The sequence below is a fragment of the Haliotis asinina genome, chromosome 10 (assembly GCF_037392515.1).
Source record: "Haliotis asinina isolate JCU_RB_2024 chromosome 10, JCU_Hal_asi_v2, whole genome shotgun sequence".
Classification (NCBI taxonomy): Eukaryota; Metazoa; Mollusca; class Gastropoda; order Lepetellida; family Haliotidae; genus Haliotis; species Haliotis asinina.
In genome coordinates, this window is record NC_090289.1 from 27,562,828 (window position 1) to 27,587,223 (window position 24,396).

At 35.1% G+C, this 24,396-nt stretch overlaps 1 protein-coding gene across 6 annotated transcripts in view; it reads left to right on the top strand.

Moving 5' to 3' along the window:
• LOC137299013 (uncharacterized) overlaps positions 1 to 24,396 on the top strand; it is a 159,361-nt gene that overhangs the window by 97,929 nt on the left and 37,036 nt on the right. For all 6 annotated transcript variants that reach the window (XM_067831478.1, XM_067831479.1, XM_067831481.1 and 3 more), the window contains one exon: positions 17,646 to 17,819. In XM_067831478.1, the coding sequence (XP_067687579.1) occupies positions 17,646 to 17,819 (174 nt within the window). The remainder of the gene's footprint in view (positions 1 to 17,645; positions 17,820 to 24,396) is intronic.

The following is a 24,396-nucleotide window of genomic DNA, read 5'->3' on the forward strand; positions in this document are numbered from 1 at the left end:
TTTGTTGAGAAATGTAAAACTGGAATTCATGAGTTTGAGGATTGAAGCAGAAGGAGTTGGTGGATCTGTGGAGTTAAATTTCATGAATATTGGAATATTTTGATGTATAAGATTATTCTGTGACCAATAAGTTTCAAGCAACTAAGGAATGTGATTATGCATCATATGCTCCTTGAAAAAAACCAATGACATGAAAACGTACGTGTGAGACTATAGCCATAAAACTGCCATTGTGATGGCTTTCTCATGGCCAACATCATGGAAAACTTTACCAATCCAGTTTTCAGCCTGTGCACCAACCCTGCCTAATATTGACATTGGTCCTCTCAAGTCTGTTACCAGCTGATATGTATGCCATACACGCTATGATCTGACAGTGAGTGATCAGTTTCACCACATGTGTTGCACATTTCATATCCGATCCATCACATGACATGTACATTGCTTCAGGTACTGCCAGGACAAGGTTACTGTTTCATGATGCCACATTGTCAAACTATCGACTTTTAATGTTTTTATCATAATTTGATTGTATGGGGTCTAATCTAGAAGTTGGTCCTTCTCTGCCTTGAGGGACTATGGGTTCCAGAAAAAAATCCATAAGTTGTTTGATGTTTTTCTGCATTGATGAAAATAGAATCTTGTCAGGAAACAGTTATATTGCAAATGAATGAGAATGTAAGCTCTTTGTTGAAGTGTTTTTTTTGGTCAAAATATGTTTATTAATATATGAGGCTAGAATCTATTACAGTTTGCGCTGTATACCAGAAGATACATACTCATTCTTTCTGAAATTCCTCTCCAGCAATGTATTAAAACAAAGGTACAAGTACCTTCTTTCCTAGACTTACAGCTAGTCTCAGAATGAACATATTTCATTGAAAAAAAACGTCCATAGTGAAAAAAAAAAATATAATGAAATGGAGTCCTGAGACTTTCTTCATTTTCAGCTATGGAAATCTAGACTTGCCACATTTTCTAGACTTGCGTGGGCTTTCTTTGATATTTATACTTCAGGGTCTGTACGACAGACTACTTCTTTCCAAGTAAACTGTCTGTTTAACAGAGTGACGTTCCTTCATAACTTCATGTCATCAAAAAACTATGAAATGATTCAAAATATTTGACCCAGGTTGTAATCTCTTTTTTCTGAGATTAAGTTTCACCGGACCTTCAGATGGTGGATTTGCACATATTTTCGTAATTACTTTATGATGTCAGGTAGAGTTAGAAGTCTGGGTGTGATATTAACAATTAAAATCTGACTTCAAAATTGAAACAGTGTTTTTGAATCAATGCATCCAAAACTCAGCAAATTGTTGAGTCATTTTGAGAGACTTATTAGAGAAAATGTGTTGGGCTATTACAGATGCATTGAAAGTAAAGTATCAGAAAAGAAAATGTTTTTTTTCCTCCAAATTTAGTTAGTTAAGTTAAACATACGTAAAATAATGCAATATTTACATTGTTAAGTTAGACAGTTAAGTAACCCACTGATTACAATATTGAAGGTGTATCCAAGGTGTAAGTCTCTGGAATATGCAAGGAGTTATTGTACAAGCAGTGACTGCTTCTCACACAGTTGAGAAAGTTTTGATTAATTATCAGTAAAGCGGATGTATATTCTTTCAAACTTTTTTTGTTGACTTTAAAGGCTGAACAATCAACAGTGATTACTCTGTGTCAGAGCCAAGTTCATGGCAAGGACCTATTCTCAAGGAGCTGATCTTTCTGTCAAGGAACAATGTGAAACATCTTTTATCACAAGGGGCATATTCATTATTGTACAGGGAGATTTGGGAATGAATCATTTTTTAATGTCATATACTTTTTAGCTTTTATGGTAAATTACTATTTCACCTGGTTTGAACATGGCGATGAAGCCATTTCTTATTAGACTGTCATATGATCCTGGGTTGAAAGTGGAGCAATTAATATCACCTGTCATTGTTTTTATCAAAGGGAGGGGTCAATGTTGTCAATATCGCAACAGACGTCAGCTCATTACAGAGACATTACTATGTAGTATAGTAACGTCTGGATATTGACAAGGTTACAAGGTTATCTGACCTTGTCATTATCACTTGGGTGAGGTGGGCACAGAGGATGATAAAGTTTTAAATGGCTTTACCAGAGTGAGTGAGTGAGGAAAAAGTAATATCACTGCATTACTTTTCCTGAAATCACTATGCATTTGCTGACACTCTTTAGGAGTGGTGTCAGCCTAGTGGTTAAAGCTTTGGCTCATCTTGATGAAGACCTGGGTTCAATTCCCCATACAATGTGTGACGCTCATTTCTGACATCCTGCAGTGATATTGATGGAATAATGATAAAAACACTCAAAACCATACTCATCTTGGATGAGGCTGTCGGGAATGACTGATTCTATGCATATAATCATAGACCCTATAACTGATACTACTCTGAGGGTCTGGTTCTTTACTTACTGGTCTTTTTGATGTTAAAACAGAATTATCGAAGTAGTTGCTATTCTAAATACACCCATTACTTTAACAAGTAGTTGCTATTCTAAATACACCCAGACTTTAACAAGACAAAATCTAACAAAACTGGTCCATTAATGTTTGCAGAATGGTACCTGGTACATAAAAGGCAGAAATATTTGTAAGCCAACTCCTTTATCATGAGAAGCATGACATATCAGTGTAAACTGTTCTGCCTTCATCATCAGTGGTGAATTTGTAAGAGTATTCTCTGAAACATTGTTTTCTCATAATTCACATGCAAAAGGGGTAAGAATACGCTCCTAAAAGTAATTTTATTCACAGTATGAAAGCTGACATCCTTAAATTTTTACCTTTTATGTGTATCGCTTCTAAGTGCCATTCTGTGTGAAGCCCATTTCTGATGTCCCCTGCCATGATATTGCTGGAATGTTGCTAAAAGCAGCACAAAACTAACTCACTCACCAAGTGCCATTCATTATGAATGGTACAGTAAATCAGATGAGTATTTCTATTGGGTTATATGTTTTTCTTAAAACAATAGAAGCTAGGGGTACCCTGGACATGTAAGCAATCATTCATCATGATACAATCCACGATTTAGTTCCCAAGATGCCCATTTCCTGTGTCCCCCATTGTGATTATTCCTGGAATAATGCTGGATGTGGCATAAAACATTACTCACTAGCCAGTAAAACAGGACATATAGTTCAATTAACAATAAAAATTTGTTTCAAACAGACATTTACTGCAGCTGTGGTGACATTGTATAAAGGCACCTAATTCGTTCACGATGTAATTTAGACATGTCAACTATGTGTCCTCTCCATAAGTGGCATTGACTGATCAACACATCCTTGATACTGACGAGACTGATAACATGAACAGATACACATGACACGTGCTGTAACAGATGGTTGGATCGCTATAGACAACACCTTGTTGGTTGCTTCGTTGAGATGGAGCTGTACAGACAAGCTTTTGTTCAGTATGAGAGGAAAACTGTACATTTAGTGCAGGCCAGTTATAGACATGACAGTGAGTGAACATTGTATTTCAGCCAGTCAAAATAGGGAATGACAGTGAGGTCATCCATCCAACCATTATCTGTCCATCCTACCAACTATCCATCAATCTGTCCATCCTTCCAACTATCCATCAATCTGTCCATCCACCTTTCCTTCCATCCATCCATCCATCCATCCATCCATCCATCCATCCAGTCACTTAGAAGTCCAGAAGTTTCACTCTATGCCAGAAATATTTGAGTCTGCTGGCTGGAACTCAGCTCATGGCAAACGTTTTTGTACAATTTTGTTTAGTCTCATGGATTGGTATCATCTGAAAAGGCTGAACAGAATCTTACTTTACTTCATGCATGAGATAACACACAAACTGATTTTGGGGTGTTTTAAAGCCATGATAGTTTCTATTGTAGAGATGTATATTAAGGTATCTGTTAGAGTCTATCACAGAGTCTGAGGACAGGATCCCTATTTAATGTCATTCAGTTCTCACTGGAATCTCATGTCATTTATCTCTAACACATATTATGTGATGCAACAAAATTACAATTTTCACATGGGTCAGTGATCTGCTTTTGGCAGAGATTTTTGTCATTATGAAAATAGTTCTGTTGCTTTTACATTCTAAATGTTGCATGTGAAATGGTTTGGCATCATGCTCAGAGTCCTGTTTGTCACAAGAAGTATTCATTTTATCATGGCATTTAATCTTAAATACCCACAAGACTCTGAAAACAACAAAACAGTATATTGTTGTTCTTCTTGATCATGTTGTGCATCTCTGCATAGTAATAATTATATGACATATGCTTTAATATCAGTCTTGTCTTTAAGTCTTTTTTGGGGATTTTGGGGATTTGTGACTCTGACAATAATTCACCACATCAGTATATGTTGCAGAATATCTATCAATCACACTCTTAGCAACAGTCAGTGTGAACATCCACCTGTTAGGGATCTAGGATTGATTGTATACAGTTATACATAGTTGACAATCGTCACAATCATTAGGTTATGGAAAATCCAAACATAGTCAAGTGAGTTTGATTGCTACAGTGTGTAAATGCTGCCAGTTTTGGACCTTATGTAGGCATAGAAATGAGTAATATTCATAATTTGCTGAAAATACATTTGCCTGTACAAATTTCTTCATAATGATTTTGTTTTTTATAATTCACAGATCCAATTAATGGTAAGTAATGTGTGTAGTGATGATGCATATTACTTGTTCACTCACACCCTGAGAATTAACTCATATTGACCCATGTTATAAACTCCCCCTGTTATATATTATATATCTTGTTTGTTGTGTGGCATGGTTATAAGTAAAATTCACAATTGATGTATATATACACATTATTAACAATACTACATCTGTTTCTAAATGTCTAACCACTTTAGTGAACATCCATTTAATTGATTTTAGTTGTTATGATATATTTACATCGATATCTGTACCACATCTACAAATGATTCATAAATCACTGTATTGATCATATCCAAATAATATATAAACACATATTACAATATTAACCACTGTACTCACAGAAAGCACATTTTTTTGTCATTTAAACAGCAAAGTTGCCTATTGTATCCATCCTGACGATATAATGATATCTTTGACAAATGAAGAGTTCAAGTGAAGCCTTACAGTTCCCACTGATAAACATGTACAGAAGTAAAACTTTGAAGTGCTAGGAAAATGTGTCTAGAATCATAAAAAGAGATAATTTATAGTGCAATTTTAGAATGGTTGAAAAAGAGTGTTTCGATGATTATTTGTCTTAAATTTTTGTATCTTGCAGTTCTTAAGCACTGAAACTTGAGCATGTGTCCCACTTCCCTACATTTTAAAACACAATGAACTAAAATGAGATGAAGATATGAGGAAATGTTCATCTGCTCAGATCTTGGTTCTGTTCTACAAAGAGATTGTACCACTTCAACAGTCTGAAATATTTTGAAAAGTAATATAGAAAATTGTCTTGGAGTTCTGTTTATAGACCCTCAAATCATACATCATGACATTGAATCCTGTTGCTTAATCAAGGACAAATAAGGCTGATGAATACAAACACATGCAGATTATTCATCATGTACCAAGCACAGATATTACATCGTAAGATGCTGTTACATATGAAAAGCTTTGATTCAATTGTTATCCACTCACTTTCTTGGCCTCTTTGCTATGTATCCTTCAGGTTCCTTGTTCTTCAGCTGGCCTTCAACTGTAGCAGACATTCTGAGTCTATGTGGAATTTTACACTTCGAATTTTAGAACATGCTGAAAATGCTTCGAGACATTGTATAGTTGATGTATATTTGTGAAAAGAGGAGACTTTTTGGAAGTTTGAAAACCTTTGAATATTTGACAGGGATTTGCATCTACTTTGTTGCATTCCTGACACTTAAAGGGATCAGGACCGGATCTTTGGCATTCTCCTAACAATAGCTCACAGAATGTGTTGCACTTGTTGATCTTCTTGTGAGGATCGTTTTGGCTTACAAGTACAAAGCCAAAGAGATGTTGTCTCAGTTGATGTTACCCAGAATATGGACATATAATCCATTTACACGAAAATTACATATCACAGATGTTAGTATTCATCTAATTATTAGCATTGAGAAGATAGGACAAAGACAAGCACCTTGTTGCAGGCTGGATATTTGACAATTAAGTTTCTTAGTACCTGATTTATTCCAAATGAATTTAGTATGAAAATGTGATTCATGTTTTGTCATACTGAAATTGGATCCCCAGTCATGCAAATATGAATGTTAGGGCAAAGGATGCAAGCTGCTGTAGCCCAAATATTTTTATATTTTAATTCCTTTGATGATAAACTGGATTTTCCACACATAACTAGTTGCCTGAGGTGCCCCTAGAGAAGTACTTTCTAGAGGATATCTCACTTTAGTCAGAATGAAACTGGAAACTAAATTTATCTAGTATCATATTGAAATGAGATCTGTGTACACCCATGCAGATTTACTTCGTGCAATTAAATGACAGGGCAGAAGGAAGCATCTTGCTGCAGTCAAGCTATTGGAGAATAGATGTCTTAAATGTCATTTTATTTTTAACGAGTACCTTATGTATTCAGACTGAACAATGAAAACTTGATTGATATAGTGTCATCTTGAATTTATATATCTTTTTATCTATGTAAATTAATTCTTTTGCATTAATAAAATAGGTTAAAGTAAAGTAACTTGCAGCAATCCATGTTAAAATGTATGTTTCTCTAATGGCATTTTACTTTTGAGGAAGTACTTTATGCATTCAGAATGTTTGTAGAGTCATGTGGAAACTTATAATAAAGTAACATTAGGATGGTGATATTCAAATCCAGGTGCTTTCATGGAAATGATAGGCTCAAAAGGATCACAGACTTACTGCAGCCCTGAAGTCTTAAATGTCATGGAACTTTTGAGGAAGTAATGGCTGATTTTCAACTGAAACAAGGCTTAATTTATGTGGTTTTATCAAAGGCTTGTCTAAAGGAGGAAATGTCACAAAAGGAATTAATCTTGATTTCATTCATATGTGTTGCTTTAAAGAGACAGTTTTAAAACTGGAATAACTTCTGAACACAATGCAAACATTCTTTTTCAATTTTTGCTGTTACTGCATAACAAAAAGTTGAACAAAATGTACAATGCTCTTGCAAACCTCTTGCAAACATTCTATTTCTATTTTTATATTTACCGTTGATTTCAAACAGATCTTCATAAATATCAGCATGCAGTTAAGTGTATCTTGGGAGCTTCCGAGCCTGCACAGTTGAAGTGTCAGCAGTTTTATGTCCATTTCAGGGTTTGTTAAGTTATCAATTGCCTGCTGATCTTACACAGCATGCAATAAATAGTGTGCAAATGTTTGATAAAGTGGGACATTCTGCAGATTGTCAGTGGCTTAGCAGTATCTAAAAATGGACACTACTATCTTTGTTTTAATTTGACTTAAAGCAATGCAGCAGTTTGGGTTTCCAAACAGTTGTTTGAAATAGGATTTGTTACATTCCTCTCATGAAGGTGCGGTGAATGTTAGGTAGCTATTTTGTGGATCCTGTCAATCATCTGATGTGAGTGTCCAATTGAGTTTTTCTAGAGCTTCAACTGTTTCAACGTTAATGAACTTTACTGTTACATCTGTGAAAATATGGTTAAAATATTTGTCGTTTCATTAATTGCCAAAATTCCAGACTGATTTGACATGTTGAAAAACTATTTTTAGGAAAGAATTTCATTTAACTTAATTTATTCCATATGGAATCACTATTGAGAAAAAAACACACTTTTCATATATTTATTTTAGTTTCCTTAAATGTACAATTTGATACAAATTAAGAGGGTATACGTAACATTAATCAAATAATATAGAGAAAAGTGAAGAAGGATCATTGTTTTCATTCAAAAACATGTTCATTGGAAAACACATTTAAACACCAAAAATCAAAACAAATATCACTATGACTTATATTTTTAAAATATCAATTTAATGTCACTGATTCTTTTAATGTTTGTCAAGAATATGAGAAAATAAATGTCAGTGTTCCGTCCACTCAAACAGTGATCAGTAAATACTAGTCTTGACTTGTAAACTGTATGTTTGTTGTCATGGACGTCCTGCCGGGGTTATATATAATGTGAAATTGACGACCAGAGAGGATGTCCGGTGTTTGGTGTTGACCACTGATCAAATGACACATGTTCACATACCAGAGTATTTAGAGACAAATCACAAACACTTTGCCCTCATAGATCAGGTATAAGATGATACAGGCTCTTTAGAAAGTTTCATCCTGTTTGATGCATGTCATTAACATGGATTAATCAGGTGACTTAGCTGTAAGGTGTGTCTTTACGAAAACCTTATCAGTGGAGGATTGTAAAATAATATTTTTTGTAAGATTCTCAGTCTAGCATGATTTCTTCTCAAGAGCAATGGCGATTTTAGTTTCTGAGTTTGCTGTTACTGGATTTTGGACCCAGTACGAGATGCCTTAGGCACCAGAATTCTTTTAGCACAGTTGCATCCTTTTGACATTCCAGACATGTGTAATCATTGTGAGTTCAAATCCTGGTTTGCCCTGTCTGTGTTTCTTGGTTTGTCAGCACCAATACTCATTGGTTTCAGCAAAGTGACGAAGTCCTGAAATGCGAACAGTTTTCCTCATTTATTTAGCTGATATGCAAGTGTTACAGCTTGAAAACTGTTAAAAGTGGCATCACCCTAACTAACTCACTCTCTCAATTACTCATTTCACCCAGAAGTATATGTGCATGTATTGTACTCCTCAGATGATGATGATGATGATGATGATGATGATGATGATAAATCTATTATTATTGTTCAGCCCATTCATAAAACATCTTGAAAGGCAAACTGTTCTTAATATTCCCACTCACACAGAGCTTTCCTGAATAAATCTCGATATGAAAGCTCTTCACAGGTGATATTAAAGATTACATTGCCACATCAAGGTGCATTTATTAGCCATTAATACAAATATAGATTCCATTGTGTAAATTCCATTAGACCAAACTTTTCAATATTACAATAGTCTGTTGATTGACATTTATGTACCTTTTAAATGCTTAGCAGCTTAGTCTTGCATTAGCAAGTTCAATAAATCATTCATAGTACACATGGAGCTGGAAGATAAGAAATCAGAAAATGGTTTCTTTTCTGGTCAGTCATCTGTTTTCAATGCCGTAAAGATAATGTGCCTTTTGTGATATCTTTGACTGGATAGACTTTGATATGATATTGTCTTTGATCAGTGGAATTGTTTACTTCTGAAAAATGTGAATAAAATGAAAGTGCTGATGCAGGAGTTATATTTATTGCCTGCTTTTAACCATAGGTAGTATGAAAACAATTTTCTTTATTGATGTATTATGTGGCAATTCGTTTCATAGGTAGTTAATCAGTTTACTCAAATGTACTTTCATTTCATAAATTTACGAACAAGTTTATTCATCACCATGAGTCAGTTACATGTTGACTGTGAGAGAGTGAGTGAGAATAGTTTCATGCCACCCTCGGCTCTATTCCAGCTATATGGTAGGGGTGTAATTAATCAAGTCTGGATCAGACCACCAGTGATCAGCATCATGAGCATCGATCTAAGTAACTGGAAACTGATGACATGTGGCAACCAAGTCAGTGAGCCTGACCACCCAATCCCGTTAAGTCACCTCTTACCACAAGCACAGGTTACTGAAGATCAAATCTAACCTGGATCTTCATGGGTCATGAGTTGACAGACCTGAGTCAGATTTTAGGTATGTAAGTACTGATATACTTACAATCTTTACAACAGAATGTCTCACAAAGAGCGATTCATCAGTAGTCTGTCCATTCATGTCTATAAGAGTCAGTCAGACAAAACAGATCTTGTCTATTTCCAAAACCACATCGTGCTTGCAATGCTTTATGAACATTTCTAAACTCCTTTCTGAACACATTAAGTACTTCTTGTGTATGGAAGATGGCAGTGAAAGAGGCTTATGAACTTTGCTTTGTGTGCAGAATAATAGGAAGATATTGAAGATAACAATTTATGTACTCTGGGCCAATGATTGTCATGCATTACTAGTGAGTCATGGAAGCATTACTAGTGAGTCATGGAAGCATTACTAGTGAGTCATGGAAGCAATCACAAATGTAGCATTGATGACACTCCATATTTTCTCTACAGTATCTATTGGCTGTTTACAGCAAGGGATTTTAGTCAGTCTGAAAAATAAAATAAATGAAATAAAATAAAATAAAATAAAATGATAATTTCCATACTTTTATTTAGAACTGTGCTTCTTCAGCATAAACTAAATTCACTCTTTGTACAAAACAGTAAGAGCAGTTCTTCAAATAATCATTGCTGATCAGAAATATGCCAGATAACACTGGGCCAGTTTCCTCAAACAATTGAACTTCTTCAACATTTCACAAGAATTAATATGATTTTATAACAAAACATTCATCATTTAATAACTCAACAATCTTTATTTGTCAAGACACAATCTCTTGTGATGTGACAGGAATTACAAAAACATCTAGAAGTTTTTCAACCATCTGTGGAATTCAGGAATTCCTGAAAATGTGAGAGTCAATCCACTTCCTGTGACAGCTTGTGGTATGCCTGTTTCCGCCATTCTGTTTGTCCTCTATTGATTTAAACAATCACCCATTTTACACTGTGGTTTTAGGATTAAAGGGATTAAACACAGAGTTGTTAATCCTGTTTTGGATGTCTGAAAAAAACTTAAAATCTTTCAGTTCAGTTTTTGCATCATGGACCCAACTTCTTGAAGTTCGTACTTTTCACATCTTTTACACTTAGATTAAATTTACTCTGCTTTTTAAATATTTAAACACAGTTTTGGTTCCAGATTTCTTTGACACAAAATATGTTTTCTTATTTATCTTGCTGATCTTGGTTGTTTAATGGCTACGTGACAGAAGATATGATTTTTTATTTTAAGCTAACTGATCCTGGTTGCTGAACTGACTCAAGACAGAACGGTGTAATTACTTGAATTGTTATTGTTTAGGGCCAGCTATGGTGTCCCCACAGTGATGTGACTAGAATATTGCTGAAAGTGTTTTAAAACCTCACTCACTCACTGGGACAGTTATGATGGCTTAGAGTCCTCATAATGACCATCCCAAAGAAAACTCCCAAGCTGGAAGAGATAAAGTATTCCTTCAGTAAAAAAAAAGTATATGACAAAATGAGATGATAACACTCTCCTTTGACTGCAGTAAATTTTCATGAATATGCAATCGTTTCTATACACTGTGCTTCACAAAAAGTGGCCTTTGCGATTCCTTAGACCCACATCTGTTGATGTTGTCTATATCACTATAGACAAGGTTAAAGTGACAGATTTGTGTCTCTCAACATGACGTATTGTATTTACATTGTATATTAATGTGAAGGGGATTGGTGTAACATTAACCCAATGACCGAAATAGACAACATTTCTTGACACCCTAGGTGTTTTATGATAACTCTATGGGGGATTGATATATTTCATGACTTTTATGTCATAATGTCTGAAGAGATTTATATCAATGGCCAAGAAAGTATGTTACGGTGTTGAAATTATAGGATATTTACTGGTATGGTAAGAATTTTACTGTGTGTTATTTCAATATCAGAACTGGAGGGTTTGTAGTTAGTAAATTAGTTAGAATTTGTCACTTCATGGGTTTAATTACCTACATGGGTTCATGTGTGAAGCCCATTTCTGGTGTCCCCCTGTTGTGATATTACTGGAACATCACTAAAAGGTGGCATAAAATCATATTCATTCACAAAGTCACAATAATACAGTTCTAAAAAATGAAGAGGTTGTGCCAGTTCTGACAAAGGCTATCAAATTGTGGCGTAAAACCATACTCACTTACTTACTTACTCACTCATTGTTGGGCAATGAAAAACCTTGTTGGATGGGCAGATAGAGATGAGAATATAGCGACTATGTTGACAGACATGACATGGATGTTATTTATGCAGTTATGACATGGAATTAAGATGCAGTCTACCATACCACATGCTACTGACAGATAATATATTGGTGTACATGTCGCATGAAATGAACATAGAGACTACCTAACCCTACTCCCCACGCTGAATAGCACGTGACTGACATATAGAAGATATTGACGTACATATCACATGAAATAAACATGCAATCTACATCACTGCTCCCAAGACTGCACAAGGACAGATGGTCTGTGAAACATGACATTGCAGAAAACCTGTTCAAATGCTTATCTAAATATTGCCATAGTTTATGATGATTTCAGCTCTTTATTTTTGTCATCCTTTGACAAAAAATAAAAAAATATTACTCCATGTAGTTGGAACTTGTCCCATATTTGTGATGTCAGCTGATAAAAATATATTAAACAGGAATACTTTTCAGCTGTATGTTATGTGTAATTTAAATGTTTTAAAAGCTCTTAGAACCAAATGTAAATATATTGAAAAAGTACATTATATTTCCACTTGTTTTGTGAACAGAAGAAGTGATTAGCATAAAATAATTGCTTGAGAGAGTTAGCCTTTCAATGTGGACCTTGTATATTTATCAAACACAGACCAATTTTATTTCTATTGGCAAGAAGGAAATTTAAAGAAAAATCATCAAAGTAATATTTCTTCAAAATATGTAAAATATTTTACTTTTGGCAAGTATACATTGGTTAAAAAAACAGGGAAAACATATTTTGTGTGGAAGTTTGCATTTTTGGCCATTTAAAACATTAGGATTTTAGTTTTTAAGAAAGGATACTTTTCTTCTTATTCTTGAAATAGTATGACTGGCAGATCTGTAAAACAAGACAAACATTTTGTCTGTCCTAACAACTGAAATTGTCACAAATATCAGTCAACAACAGATCCTACCTCAGAATTACCGTATTTTCAATGGGGTTTGCAGAGGGATTAGAAATTGACACCGAAATAAACAACCATATGTATGACTTGTCAATTCATTCCTGATTTAATGCTTGTATTTAGCGGGTTTTTGTGGTGCATCCAAGCCCAGTGTGAGGACTTTGTGGTCCTGAATTAATATAGAAAGGAAACCACCTTGACACAAACATCCAGTCAGATTAAATGTGTAAATGAGATCATTGCCGACCTCTTGTATCAGTGAAGGGGCTCATGTGTTTAGTACAGAAAAGCTCTACTGTCAGAAGGTTGTTTGGTAATGAGGCCTAATGTTCGGTTATTGTTGCCAGGATTGCTTAATCCTTGAAATTTGAAAATTAAATTGCTTTTCATTTTTGGTTCATTCATGTACAGACTTTGATTTTATTGTTCAGCTAAGGAAATATATTTTTTAAGAAGGATTTGTAAGGAAATATATTTTTTGAAGGAGGATTTAGATTACATCCGGTTCTTGTGAACCAGAAGCGGTCCCAGTTATTCTTTGCTAGACAGGAAACTGCGGATGAAATGGTCACAATGTGTGACTCGAGTGATTGTGTAACAAAATGATAATGATATTTGGTCAAATACTGAGAGAAATAAATAAAGCTACACAAGAAAATTCAAGCATTTCTTAATATTTTCTTGTATTTATCACCAGCTTTGAATAGTGCTGTTGAAAGAAATGTAAGAATAGATAAAGGAACACTGCCATGAAGTCGTGTTCCCTTATTTATTTCCTTTGGTGTATTTTTGTAATGCAGGAATATTGTTGATTTCAGCCTGATACTGCTTGGAAAATGAACGAACTTATCTATTAACATAACAGAATATTATTTCGTCATGGTAATTGTTCAATCTTTGTCATTAAAGACCATTAAAGAATTATATTCATCACAAAGGATTACCGATGCTTGTGGTAAGAGGTGAGTTACAGGATTGTGTCGTCAGGCTTGCTGACTTGGTTGACACATCATTGGTTCTCAGTTGCACAGATTAATTCTCATGCCACTGATCACTGAATTGTATGGTTCAGACTCGATTATTTACAGACCACCGCCATATGGCTGGAATATTGCTGACTATGGCATAAAACTGCACTCACTCATTGACGCAAATCCTGCTCTCATCATTATTACATGAATATTATTTCCACCAAATATGGTTTACCGAAGAATTACACCTACAAAATGTTTAAATGTGTTCATATATATTTATTTAGGGTTGGGAATGTGTACACTTCTGTATCTTGTAATAAAATGGCTGGTATGCTATGTATATAAGAAAACTACTTATCTGTGTTTAAACAGGTGTGTACTTAAGCATTCCATTTTTGTAAAAAATCAAAATAATACAAATAACCTGCAGAGAAGGCATTGATAACGCCCACTGTCATTGTAACATCTTTGATATTTTGAAAGGATCTTCCTTGTGTTCTGAACTGTTACTATAAAATATTTTGGAAAAATATTCAAGAGCCATATCAAAGTACTTTTAAGCATTCAGGAAACACGTCTGTTGAAAAATATTATTAACATTCACGACTTTAAAAATGACTCTTTTTGAAACCACCAAGACTCTTCCTCCACTACTCCTCATCATGATCTCACATAGTTCGGTACATTTTACTCCATCATATTTTTGTATCAAGGTAATCCACTTATGTAGACATGGGTAAACACTTTCTGAAATGGAGCTGCTATAGCTTTTGTAAAAGATTCGCGCCAAAATATTGACAGTGGGGCCATTTTGCGGCAAATCTGTTAGTAGCTGCTTTGAAATCTCATGATAAGTGTGGCAAAGAATGTGATTTGAGGGGATTTGAAGGTAGCCATATGTACATGGAATTCTAGGATTGTTTGCAGAAGGATCAGAGTAGGAAAGGTGTTGGAGACTTCTTGTGCTTATGTTGACATACATAGGCACATGCGAGAGGCTTGTATGAAATGTGTGTAACAGGGTCATGGATTAGAAGGGATTTAGGTTGAATTAACAGATTAGGAAGTGTGTCTCTTAGTAATGGTAAATTAGAATCAGGCTGTGTAACAGAAAATGTCCCTCATTCGTAGGATGCCAGATGAATGGTGTGATGTCACATTCATTAATCAAAGTGATCTGTAGTGCCTGTCAAGGAACTTCAGTATTACCTCATTGATAAGCATCATGTGTGTATTGTCATCCTAAGATGATGAATTTCATATTTTAAGAAGTCTTAAGATAATGAATTTTGAATCATAAGAAGTCAGACATTATCAGTTTGTTTTATAATTAGTTGTTAGAATATATCATCATAATATTTTGTATTTAGTTTAATAAAATTGGCAATTTTGTAAACAAAATATTTGATGATCATTTCATCTTTTCAATGAAAAGAAATTCCTAGAATGTTCTATAATTAAATCTTGACTAGAATATTGCTTCATTATGATCGACTATATCTGGATCGTATTGTTGAAATATACCGTGTACCTTTGCTGGTTAGTGATGTACAATATTGTGCAGAGGAATAAGGGCATTAGAATGAAGTTTGAGCTATGATTGATATTACCTTTAATTATCTGTTTTTAATGTAACTTTGAGTTCACCTACCCCTGTTGTCCTTTCTGATTAGTTCTCATTGTGAATGGAGATGACCACTGTGAATAATGAGCTTGTGTGCACCATATCGACCACCAATTTGTACTACGGCATAGTATATAATGGCCAATGTTCACATTGACCACCAGTTTGTACAAACCCAGAGTACATAATGGGCAAATGCTCACCATATCGACCACCAGTTTGCCATCTTGTGCAGATGTTCACCATTTTGACCACTAGTTTGCCTTTTCTTGGCTGGATCACATCATTCAGCATTTTGATCACTAGTTTGCTGGTTTCCTTGGCCAGAGTACATCAGTAATAGATGTTCACCATTCTTACCTCAAGTCCAGAGAACGGAATACACAAACTTGCTTTAATAAACCTGGTTCACTGAGTATAGCAACACCCGGTCATCTTGTTGTTATAAACATCTTATGTTAAGTGCATGGCTGTGAGCCATCTTGTTTCATTACTGACCCAAAGGAAGAGGATTATAAGGATGTGGTGCTTGGCCATGTCCTATGACAGCTGGCAAGCATGAAGCATTTTGTTTGCAAACAATTTTTATAGTGTTTAGCATACAACAAACAAGTACCATCTGGAATGATTTTCTTTGTTTGCTTGGATCAGATTGTTTGAAGTGTTGAGGAAACATTTTACTGAGTATCAGGGAGGGGAATATATGACATTATATATTCATAGTATACCTAGTTGAACCAAGGAAAAGTCAGGTGGTGGAAATATTCATCATTGTCATGTATGTGATCCACTCATTCTTTGTGCAATGTGGAAAATTGTGTTTCAGAATAATGAAAGATACATGTACATACACTTTACAACTTTTGTTTATTTGTACCATTTCTTTGTCTTAAAATAATTAGAATTCTTAACAAGGATTATAGAATTATAACATACATTTTTAGTTAACAATGTCTTTCTAGAAATTGTTATGGATGTTTATTTTTTTCATGTGAATGGGTCTCTTAGTTTCGTATCCATGTCTTGATGGTTTGGGGGCAGGTGAGAATGAAAGAAGAGTAAACTTTGCACCTTTTCTCGTTTGAGGTGCATGGTATTTGTTTACAGTCACCTGTTGTTGGCATGACAATGTGAATTAAGTCGTGTGTAGGGACCACCCCCTACTTGTTGATTAACAACAAGATTGTCTCAACCTGGCACCATTACTTTAAACGTTAACATCCGTGTTTCATTGGTGTTTGCCAGGGATGTCTTCTTTCCCCTTCTCTTTCTATTGTGAACCAATTTTAAGCTTTGACATCTCACAGTTGGAGTAAATATCATTGTATTTGTAAGGTGCAATCGTCCACTTGCACTCAGTGATCAACTGGAGTTTATTGGTGTGGTTTGAATTGCCTTTGGATGCATTGGGGTTTCTTTATCTCCAGCCTTAAATCAGTATCCTTAATATTGCCTTGCAGGGCCATGTGTTCAATGCTTATTCACTAATCATTGGATTGAAATTCAAATGAACTGTGATGCTAGATTGAATGATTGTGTTTGATCATCATTTAATTTTTTGTTTGTAAATGATTGAGTTGTGTTTGTTATTAATTTCTATATTGGAAATGATTTAGTTGTTTGTAAGCCTATTTTTGAGCATCATGTCTGTTCATACCCCCAATGTTGTTCAACACTTTTCATATGACAGAAAGTGGCAAATAAATGGTATTTGTAATAAGAGAATCATAAAACTGACAAACATTTAGGTCAAATTTTGTTGTACTGAAATTATATTAATGCCTTCTACAGTGGGCTTTGTTGCAAAAACATTATTTGTAAGTTGAATCATATTTCAGCAAACAAAACGTTTGAAATGTTAGCAATAAGATAGCAAGATGGTGAATGCTAATAAGTCAAGGCAAGTATTCTAATTTTCTGGGGATGCTCTGCAACATTTACAAAAAATCCTGCAATTGATTCAGGGATCCACTGTTTCCGGTGTCTGTCTATTTCACCGAGCCCAGCATTCTCAGTTCATGTTTAGTTGCAGTCCGTGAACCTGTCACAAATAAATATTGATAGTTTGGATGATCACCCAATCCTAGACTTGAAACCAACACAAGATTTCACTATTTTCTTCTTCCTTGTCTTTCCTAACAGAATTGCCAGTCTCATCATCGCGCTCCCCTGTCTCTGATAAGCCGGTGTCACGAGCAGCATCCTTGGAGACATTACTTACCTCGACAACAAAGGATCAACGGCTCCTTCATTTTGATTCCAAGAGACCGAGGGAAACGGACTCAGTCAGAGGGAAACCACGCAAAGAAACAAGAGGTAAAATATTCATAATTTCCAGATGTTCTGATTATTTATACCTGAAAACATACAATGGACATATCATTTATTCTTTTTTTATTTTTATTCAGTGTTATATTCAAACTAAGTCTTAAGTTAAGTGAAATGTCGTTTATTATTAACCTCATTGACAGTCATATTAGAAAGGTTTTTAAATTAGGGATCATGCAAGGCTATTTTCTCATTCTCTGTATTTTGTGTACGTCATTATCTGGGAAATTATTACCAGTTTCCCAGAAACTTTTATTGACCAGTATATTTATGCGTTCTCAAGACTTTTCTATAGAATAAAGTGCTTGATCTTTCACCCATAATTTTTCACCAAACATGCATTTTCTCATCATGATTAACTGCATAATTGCTGCTGTGACTTATAGCAATAGCCACTAAGTCACTTGTATTCCTCGGTGCACTGTACAGAAAGGTCATATGTCTTTGTTTATGTAATTCTAGCATGTTAACTGAATGAAATGAAACACACTCTTTGAATGAAGTATATTTGAGATCATTTGTTGGAATAAAGCGTTATTTTCTGAATTGCCATGATTGTGGGCTGTTAATCTGGAGCTGGAGGATTCAGGTTTCATGTCAATGGATGTGCATTGTTTAAGTTGTCAACTTAATGAGATATGAAAAATTGGACGGGTGGGAACTTCAGGTCTTTGAATGGCATTTAAAAGTGGTACATCTAAGGAAAGAGAGTTTTAATGGATGTCAAGTTCTTTATCATATGGAACATAAAATTGTGGAGAACATCCTTACTCCTTAATCTTTCATCTGTTGAAAGAGTAAGGATATGCTCTGAAATGGTGTGGTGCTCAAAGTAAAAAAGTTGACATGCAGAAAAACCGTTCCATGAGTGGGAACTTGACAATTATTTTGAATCAGTTTAAATATGAATGAAAAATAATATGGATGATTTTTAAAGTTAACCTTCATTTTGGAATGATCATGTATTAGCAGTGGATAAAGTTTTATAAAATCTGTACAGTATCTGAGTGTGTCGATCAGAATCAGGGCCTAGATTTGTTATGCTCTCTTAGCGCTTAGTAAAGGTAGTCATATGTTAATGATAATATATGGCAGTTACAACTATCTCAGCACTAAGAGAGCTTCAAACGTCTAGGCTTAGGTGAGGAATATGCCTTTGGAGTATATCTATCTGTGTAGAAGGTGCATTTTGACTCAACTGTTCTTGACATTCCATCATATTCCATTAAATCCAAACACTCCTACTGTCCACTGATTCATACATGCTATAGGAACTGCAGATGTAGAGAGTCCTTGACCTTTAGACCGGTCAGTTACCTACATATTAATGAGCTGAATGATAAATACACGCTCAGTGAATATGAAATGATATGACATTCTGACCCCCAGCGGTCTTCAATACATCACACAAGTTTATAGCACTGTTGCCTTTGATGTTGAAATTGACAATCATTGTCATTGTTTTATTGCTTAGCTCAAAGTTTTATGCTTGTCCTGATTCATAAACAGCACTTATCAGTGTGAATCAGAACACTGTCTTTGGTAGGATGTAACACTTGATGGGAGACTGTCTCAGGAATGACGCTACTACACCAGGTTGAATATGTGTGAGCCAGGTTGAATATGTGTGAGCCAGGTTGAATATGTGTGAGAGGAATCTTGATCAGTTGACTAGAATAAGCACCAGGTCTTTTGTTGTGTACTGCAAATATTCAGTTATGTTTTACAGGAATTTTGCTTCAAAAAGTTGTTTTATGGGAAATGTAATGAAGGTTTTTGCTTAAATTGTTGTGATGTTAGATCTGGTTGGTAGCAGTCATACCCTTGAAGATCTGGGTTAGAACTGGTGCTGAAAAGCACCAACTTTGATCGTGTGAGCAGGCTTTCATATCCCATTTGTGTAGGACCCGTGAAGGTCCCGGGGTAGAATAGGCCTTCAGCAACCCATGCTTGCCATAAAAGGCGACTAAGCTTGTCGTGAGAGGCGACTAACGGGATCGGGTGGTCAGGCTCGCCGACTTGGTTGACACATGTCATCGATTCCCAATTGCGCAGATCGATGCTCATGTTGTTGATCAGTGGATTGTCTGGTCCAGACTCGATTATTTACAGACCGCCGCCATATAGCTGGAATATTGCTAAGTGCGGCGTAAAACTAAACTCACTCACTCACTCCCATTTGTGTAGATCAGTGCTCAAGATATCAATCTCTTGATTGTCTGGTCCAGGTTTGATTGTTTACACACTGAAGTCATATAGCTTGAAATTGCTGAATGTGGTATTTTCATGCAAACAAAGTAGTGGTAAGAAGGTAGGAGGTGGGTCTTCCAAGGTGAAGTGCTAGTTTATCATGCCCAAGGTCCAGGTTTGATTCCCACATTGGTCCCAACACATGAGTCCCTTAGCTGAAATATTGCTCAGGTGCAAGTTGTGAAAATGAAGACCCTAGAAAGCAGACCATTAACTTCCTAAGACTAATTTGAGATAAAAGATACTCAGAAGGGCTAATCTTAAAATTGCAATATTTCCGTGAATTGTTATTTCAAAATAGTGTCAAGTCCTGCCACTGAGCTTAGAATCTTGGTTGTGAATACCGGCAGTATTTAACTGGATTATTGTCAGTGTTGCGGTGAACATTTATGTATGTTTTATGATAATGATGTCACAGCTGTTAGGGGGGGTCAGGCTTTGGTGATATATGGACACAGCTGTTAGGGGGGGTCAGGCTTTGGTGATATATGGACACAGCTGTTAGGGGGGGTCAGGCTTTGGTGATATATGGACACAGCTGTTAGGGGGGGTCAGGCTTTGGTGATATATGGACACAGCTGTTAGGGGGGGTCAGGCTTTGGTGATATATGGACACAGCTGTTAGGGGGGGTCAGGCTTTGGTGATATATGGACATTTGAAATGTTCACTTGTTGGCCTACTCTTCAACTGGGTCACTGATGCAAGGGGAGATTTGAGGTGCGAGGAATTATCTGTTGAAGTTTAGTTAAATTATGTGGTGTGCATTCAAATTTTACATGTAAATTTTGTTCATGAAAAATGTATGAATTTTGTTTTCAAAGAACATGGACACCATATGTCAATTTTGTGTTACGTGTAAAAATAGTGCAAGTAGCTCTTGACACCTTTAGAAATGTTTTATGGAAACACCATTTAACACATGCTGCTTTTGCCACAAAGAAAATATTTAGACTTCATGAGCTGTAGGCAGTGTATTCAGTGAACATTGTCCCTGAAGAAATATTGGTGGAATATATTCTTGAAAGAGTATAATTCCAAGCTAATTCACTGCTTAACTTGTTCACTGACTCACTTACTGACTCACTGACTGACTCACTCACTCAGTTACTATTTAAGAAATTTGCCTCTATACTTTTTACTCTCTTTGTGAATGAGATACAAGTGAGCATATCCAAACGCATTTTGTCTTTTCATTTCAATATGTTTTTAGCATACTATTTTGAAAAACCTGTAGCATAGTATGAATAATTTGTATAAACCTATTGCATACTGTTTGCAATCTTTCAAACGTTTAGCATACTGTTAACAATTTTGATCAACATGTGACATACTATGAACAACTGAACTTTTTAACCTTTTATACAACCAAAATATCTCCCCCTCATAAACAAGCTCTGTCAATTACTTGCATCTCTCCACAAATTGTGGATCCACAGATAAAAACCACAAATGTCTGTTGTAAAGTCCTGTGTAAAGGGATAAGAGCCATGTAAATAAAACAGAATCTCACTATCAAGATACCAAAGTATGTTGCTTGCGTAAAAATCTAAATATATTGTTATCTCAAAGCCTCAATAATCATATATATTGAACAAGATATCTCTAGGAATTAGTTGCTTTTAAAAAAAAATGTTATGTCATGCATTATGTTTTTGTTGTATAACTTATTTGTCCTGAAATAATAACCTGGTATTTGTTGCTTTGTTTATTTTGCTCAGCCAAACCATGCACGCCTCATAAATGTGTTTGCTTATTAAACAAAATGGCTAAGTCTGTATGCTTGGAACTGGTTGTTGCCAAGAATAGAAAACGTTTTTCACCATCTTGACAATGAATGCCATTGTATGTAGTTATGTTTGTCGACTGACATACCTGTTTGTTTAGTAAAGACAAGATGTGTTTTATGTAGTCATAAACCGATGGTCAAATGGCGCAGTTAGCGTCACAAGATGGTCAGATTTGCAGAAAGAGAAGAGAAAGCAGTGTGATGGTGATATGGCAGAATGCAGAAAATTGTCAGTTGTCACTCACATAGCATTTTGGAGCTGGTCGTAACTTTTTAAGGTAAAACATCTAGATGTCATTATTATTCAAATGAACGTTTTTGTAATGTTAATTTCTCAATATATTCATTCTTATTTAACTTAGAGCTAGTATTAAACCCCTATATGAGTTAAATCAATTTGGATTTCTAGTTCTAAATTTGCAATGCATTTATTAATATGGATTTGCATTAAAGAAGTATAAATGTACCTTTATTTATTTTCCATGTTTTCTTTTATCATAAACAGTAAAAATGGACATTTAGTATTTGAGTTCACTTGTGTATAGCATGATCTGTGAAACAATCATAGGTTTTACTGGTAATCTGGTTTCTTTTAGTATCTTTGTAAATATCTTAATTGGCCAGTGATCACAAATGATTATCAACAGATTTTCTCAGGTTATATCTAATGTCACTTGTATATGTCACATGTCCGTCACTATTTATGTTAGGCATGAATCATTGTTTGTATCACAGACACTGTTGTATATATATTACATGCCACTTATGGTGATAATGGCTTGTTGTATATAGACATTATTTATTGTTTATTTCACATGTTAATCGTTGTATATGTCATGTTCTGATTATTAGCACATACTTGGTCACATTCATCAGTCCTATCACTAAGTATATGCAACACTGGACTTTATTGTTTATATCACATGTCACTCACTACAATCATTGTATATATCATGTTCTAATCATTAGCACATACTCGGTCACATTCATCAGTCCTATCACTTAGTATATGCAACACTGGACTTTATTGTTTATATCACATGTCACTCACTACAATCATTGTATATATCATGTTCTAATCATTAGCACATACTCGGTCACATTCATCAGTCCTATCACTTAGTATATGCAACACTGGACTTTATTGTTTATATCACATGTCACTCACTACAATCATTGTATATATCATGTTCTAATCATTAGCACATACTCGGTCACATTCATCAGTCCTATCACTTAGTATATGAAACACTGGACTTTATTGTTTATATCACATGTCACTCACTACAATCATTGTATATGTCATGTTCTGATTATTAGCACATACTCGGTCACATTCATCAGTCCTATCACTTAGTATATGCAACACTGGACTTTATTGTTTATATCACATGTCACTCACTACAATCATTGTATATATCATGTTCTAATCATTAGCACATACTCGGTCACATTCATCAGTCCTATCACTTAGTATATGCAACACTGGACTTTATTGTTTATATCACATGTCACTCACTACAATCATTGTATATATCATGTTCTAATCATTAGCACATACTCGGTCACATTCATCAGTCCTATCACTTAGTATATGCAACACTGGACTTTATTGTTTATATCACATGTCACTCACTACAATCATTGTATATATCATGTTCTAATCATTAGCACATACTCGGTCACATTTCTTCAGAACCCATCACTTGTTATATACCACACTGGACTGTAAGAGTCTTGTTATTCTGGTGTTTCGAGCAGTTTGACATTTTGTGAGACTTCAGACATTCCCATGTCTATTTACTCACCCCTGTCACTTGTTGAGTTCCAAAACTTGATCAGCTCATCAAATAAGAGTTTGCTATTACATGGCGTCAGGGCAAAGTTCAATCTGGCAATTACATTCACATCAAAGACATGAGATAAATGTTAATCATGTGGCTGTACCTCAGAACAGTCTCGTTCTTTTGAACCATTCGTGAAATCATTGAAAGCGTCATGGAACAGCCTCTTTCTCGTTTTGAATATATGTCAACAGACTGCATACAGTATCAGTCCATGAAATAATGTTGAAAAGATTTCAAGGTTCTTTCCAAAAAGGGTTTCGTATAATGAAAAGTGGACAAAACATTGACTTATTTGGAAGATATTTCCAAATATGACTCATCAGTGATGAAAATAATGTCTGATGCAGTTCCCTAATTTGACTTGTATCTCATGTTCCTACGTTCCTGGGTGAATAATAGACTTGCTTTTGCATGTGTTAACAATTGGTGCCTCTGGTGGCGCAATATACATTCACTGTATTGAGAACACCTGGTGTCATCACCTTTTAATGGTGAACCATAAACACAAACTTGTGATGTAGTCAGAATTGTAAATTGACTCTTGGCACAAATTTCTTGTTCCGGGTTCATTTTTGCTGTATTTCCAGGTTGTTGCTAATCTTTGTTAGGTAAAACATAATGAAACGGATTGAATGTTGAAAATTTTGTGTTAAAATGTGAATGGCAAAGATAAATATGGAA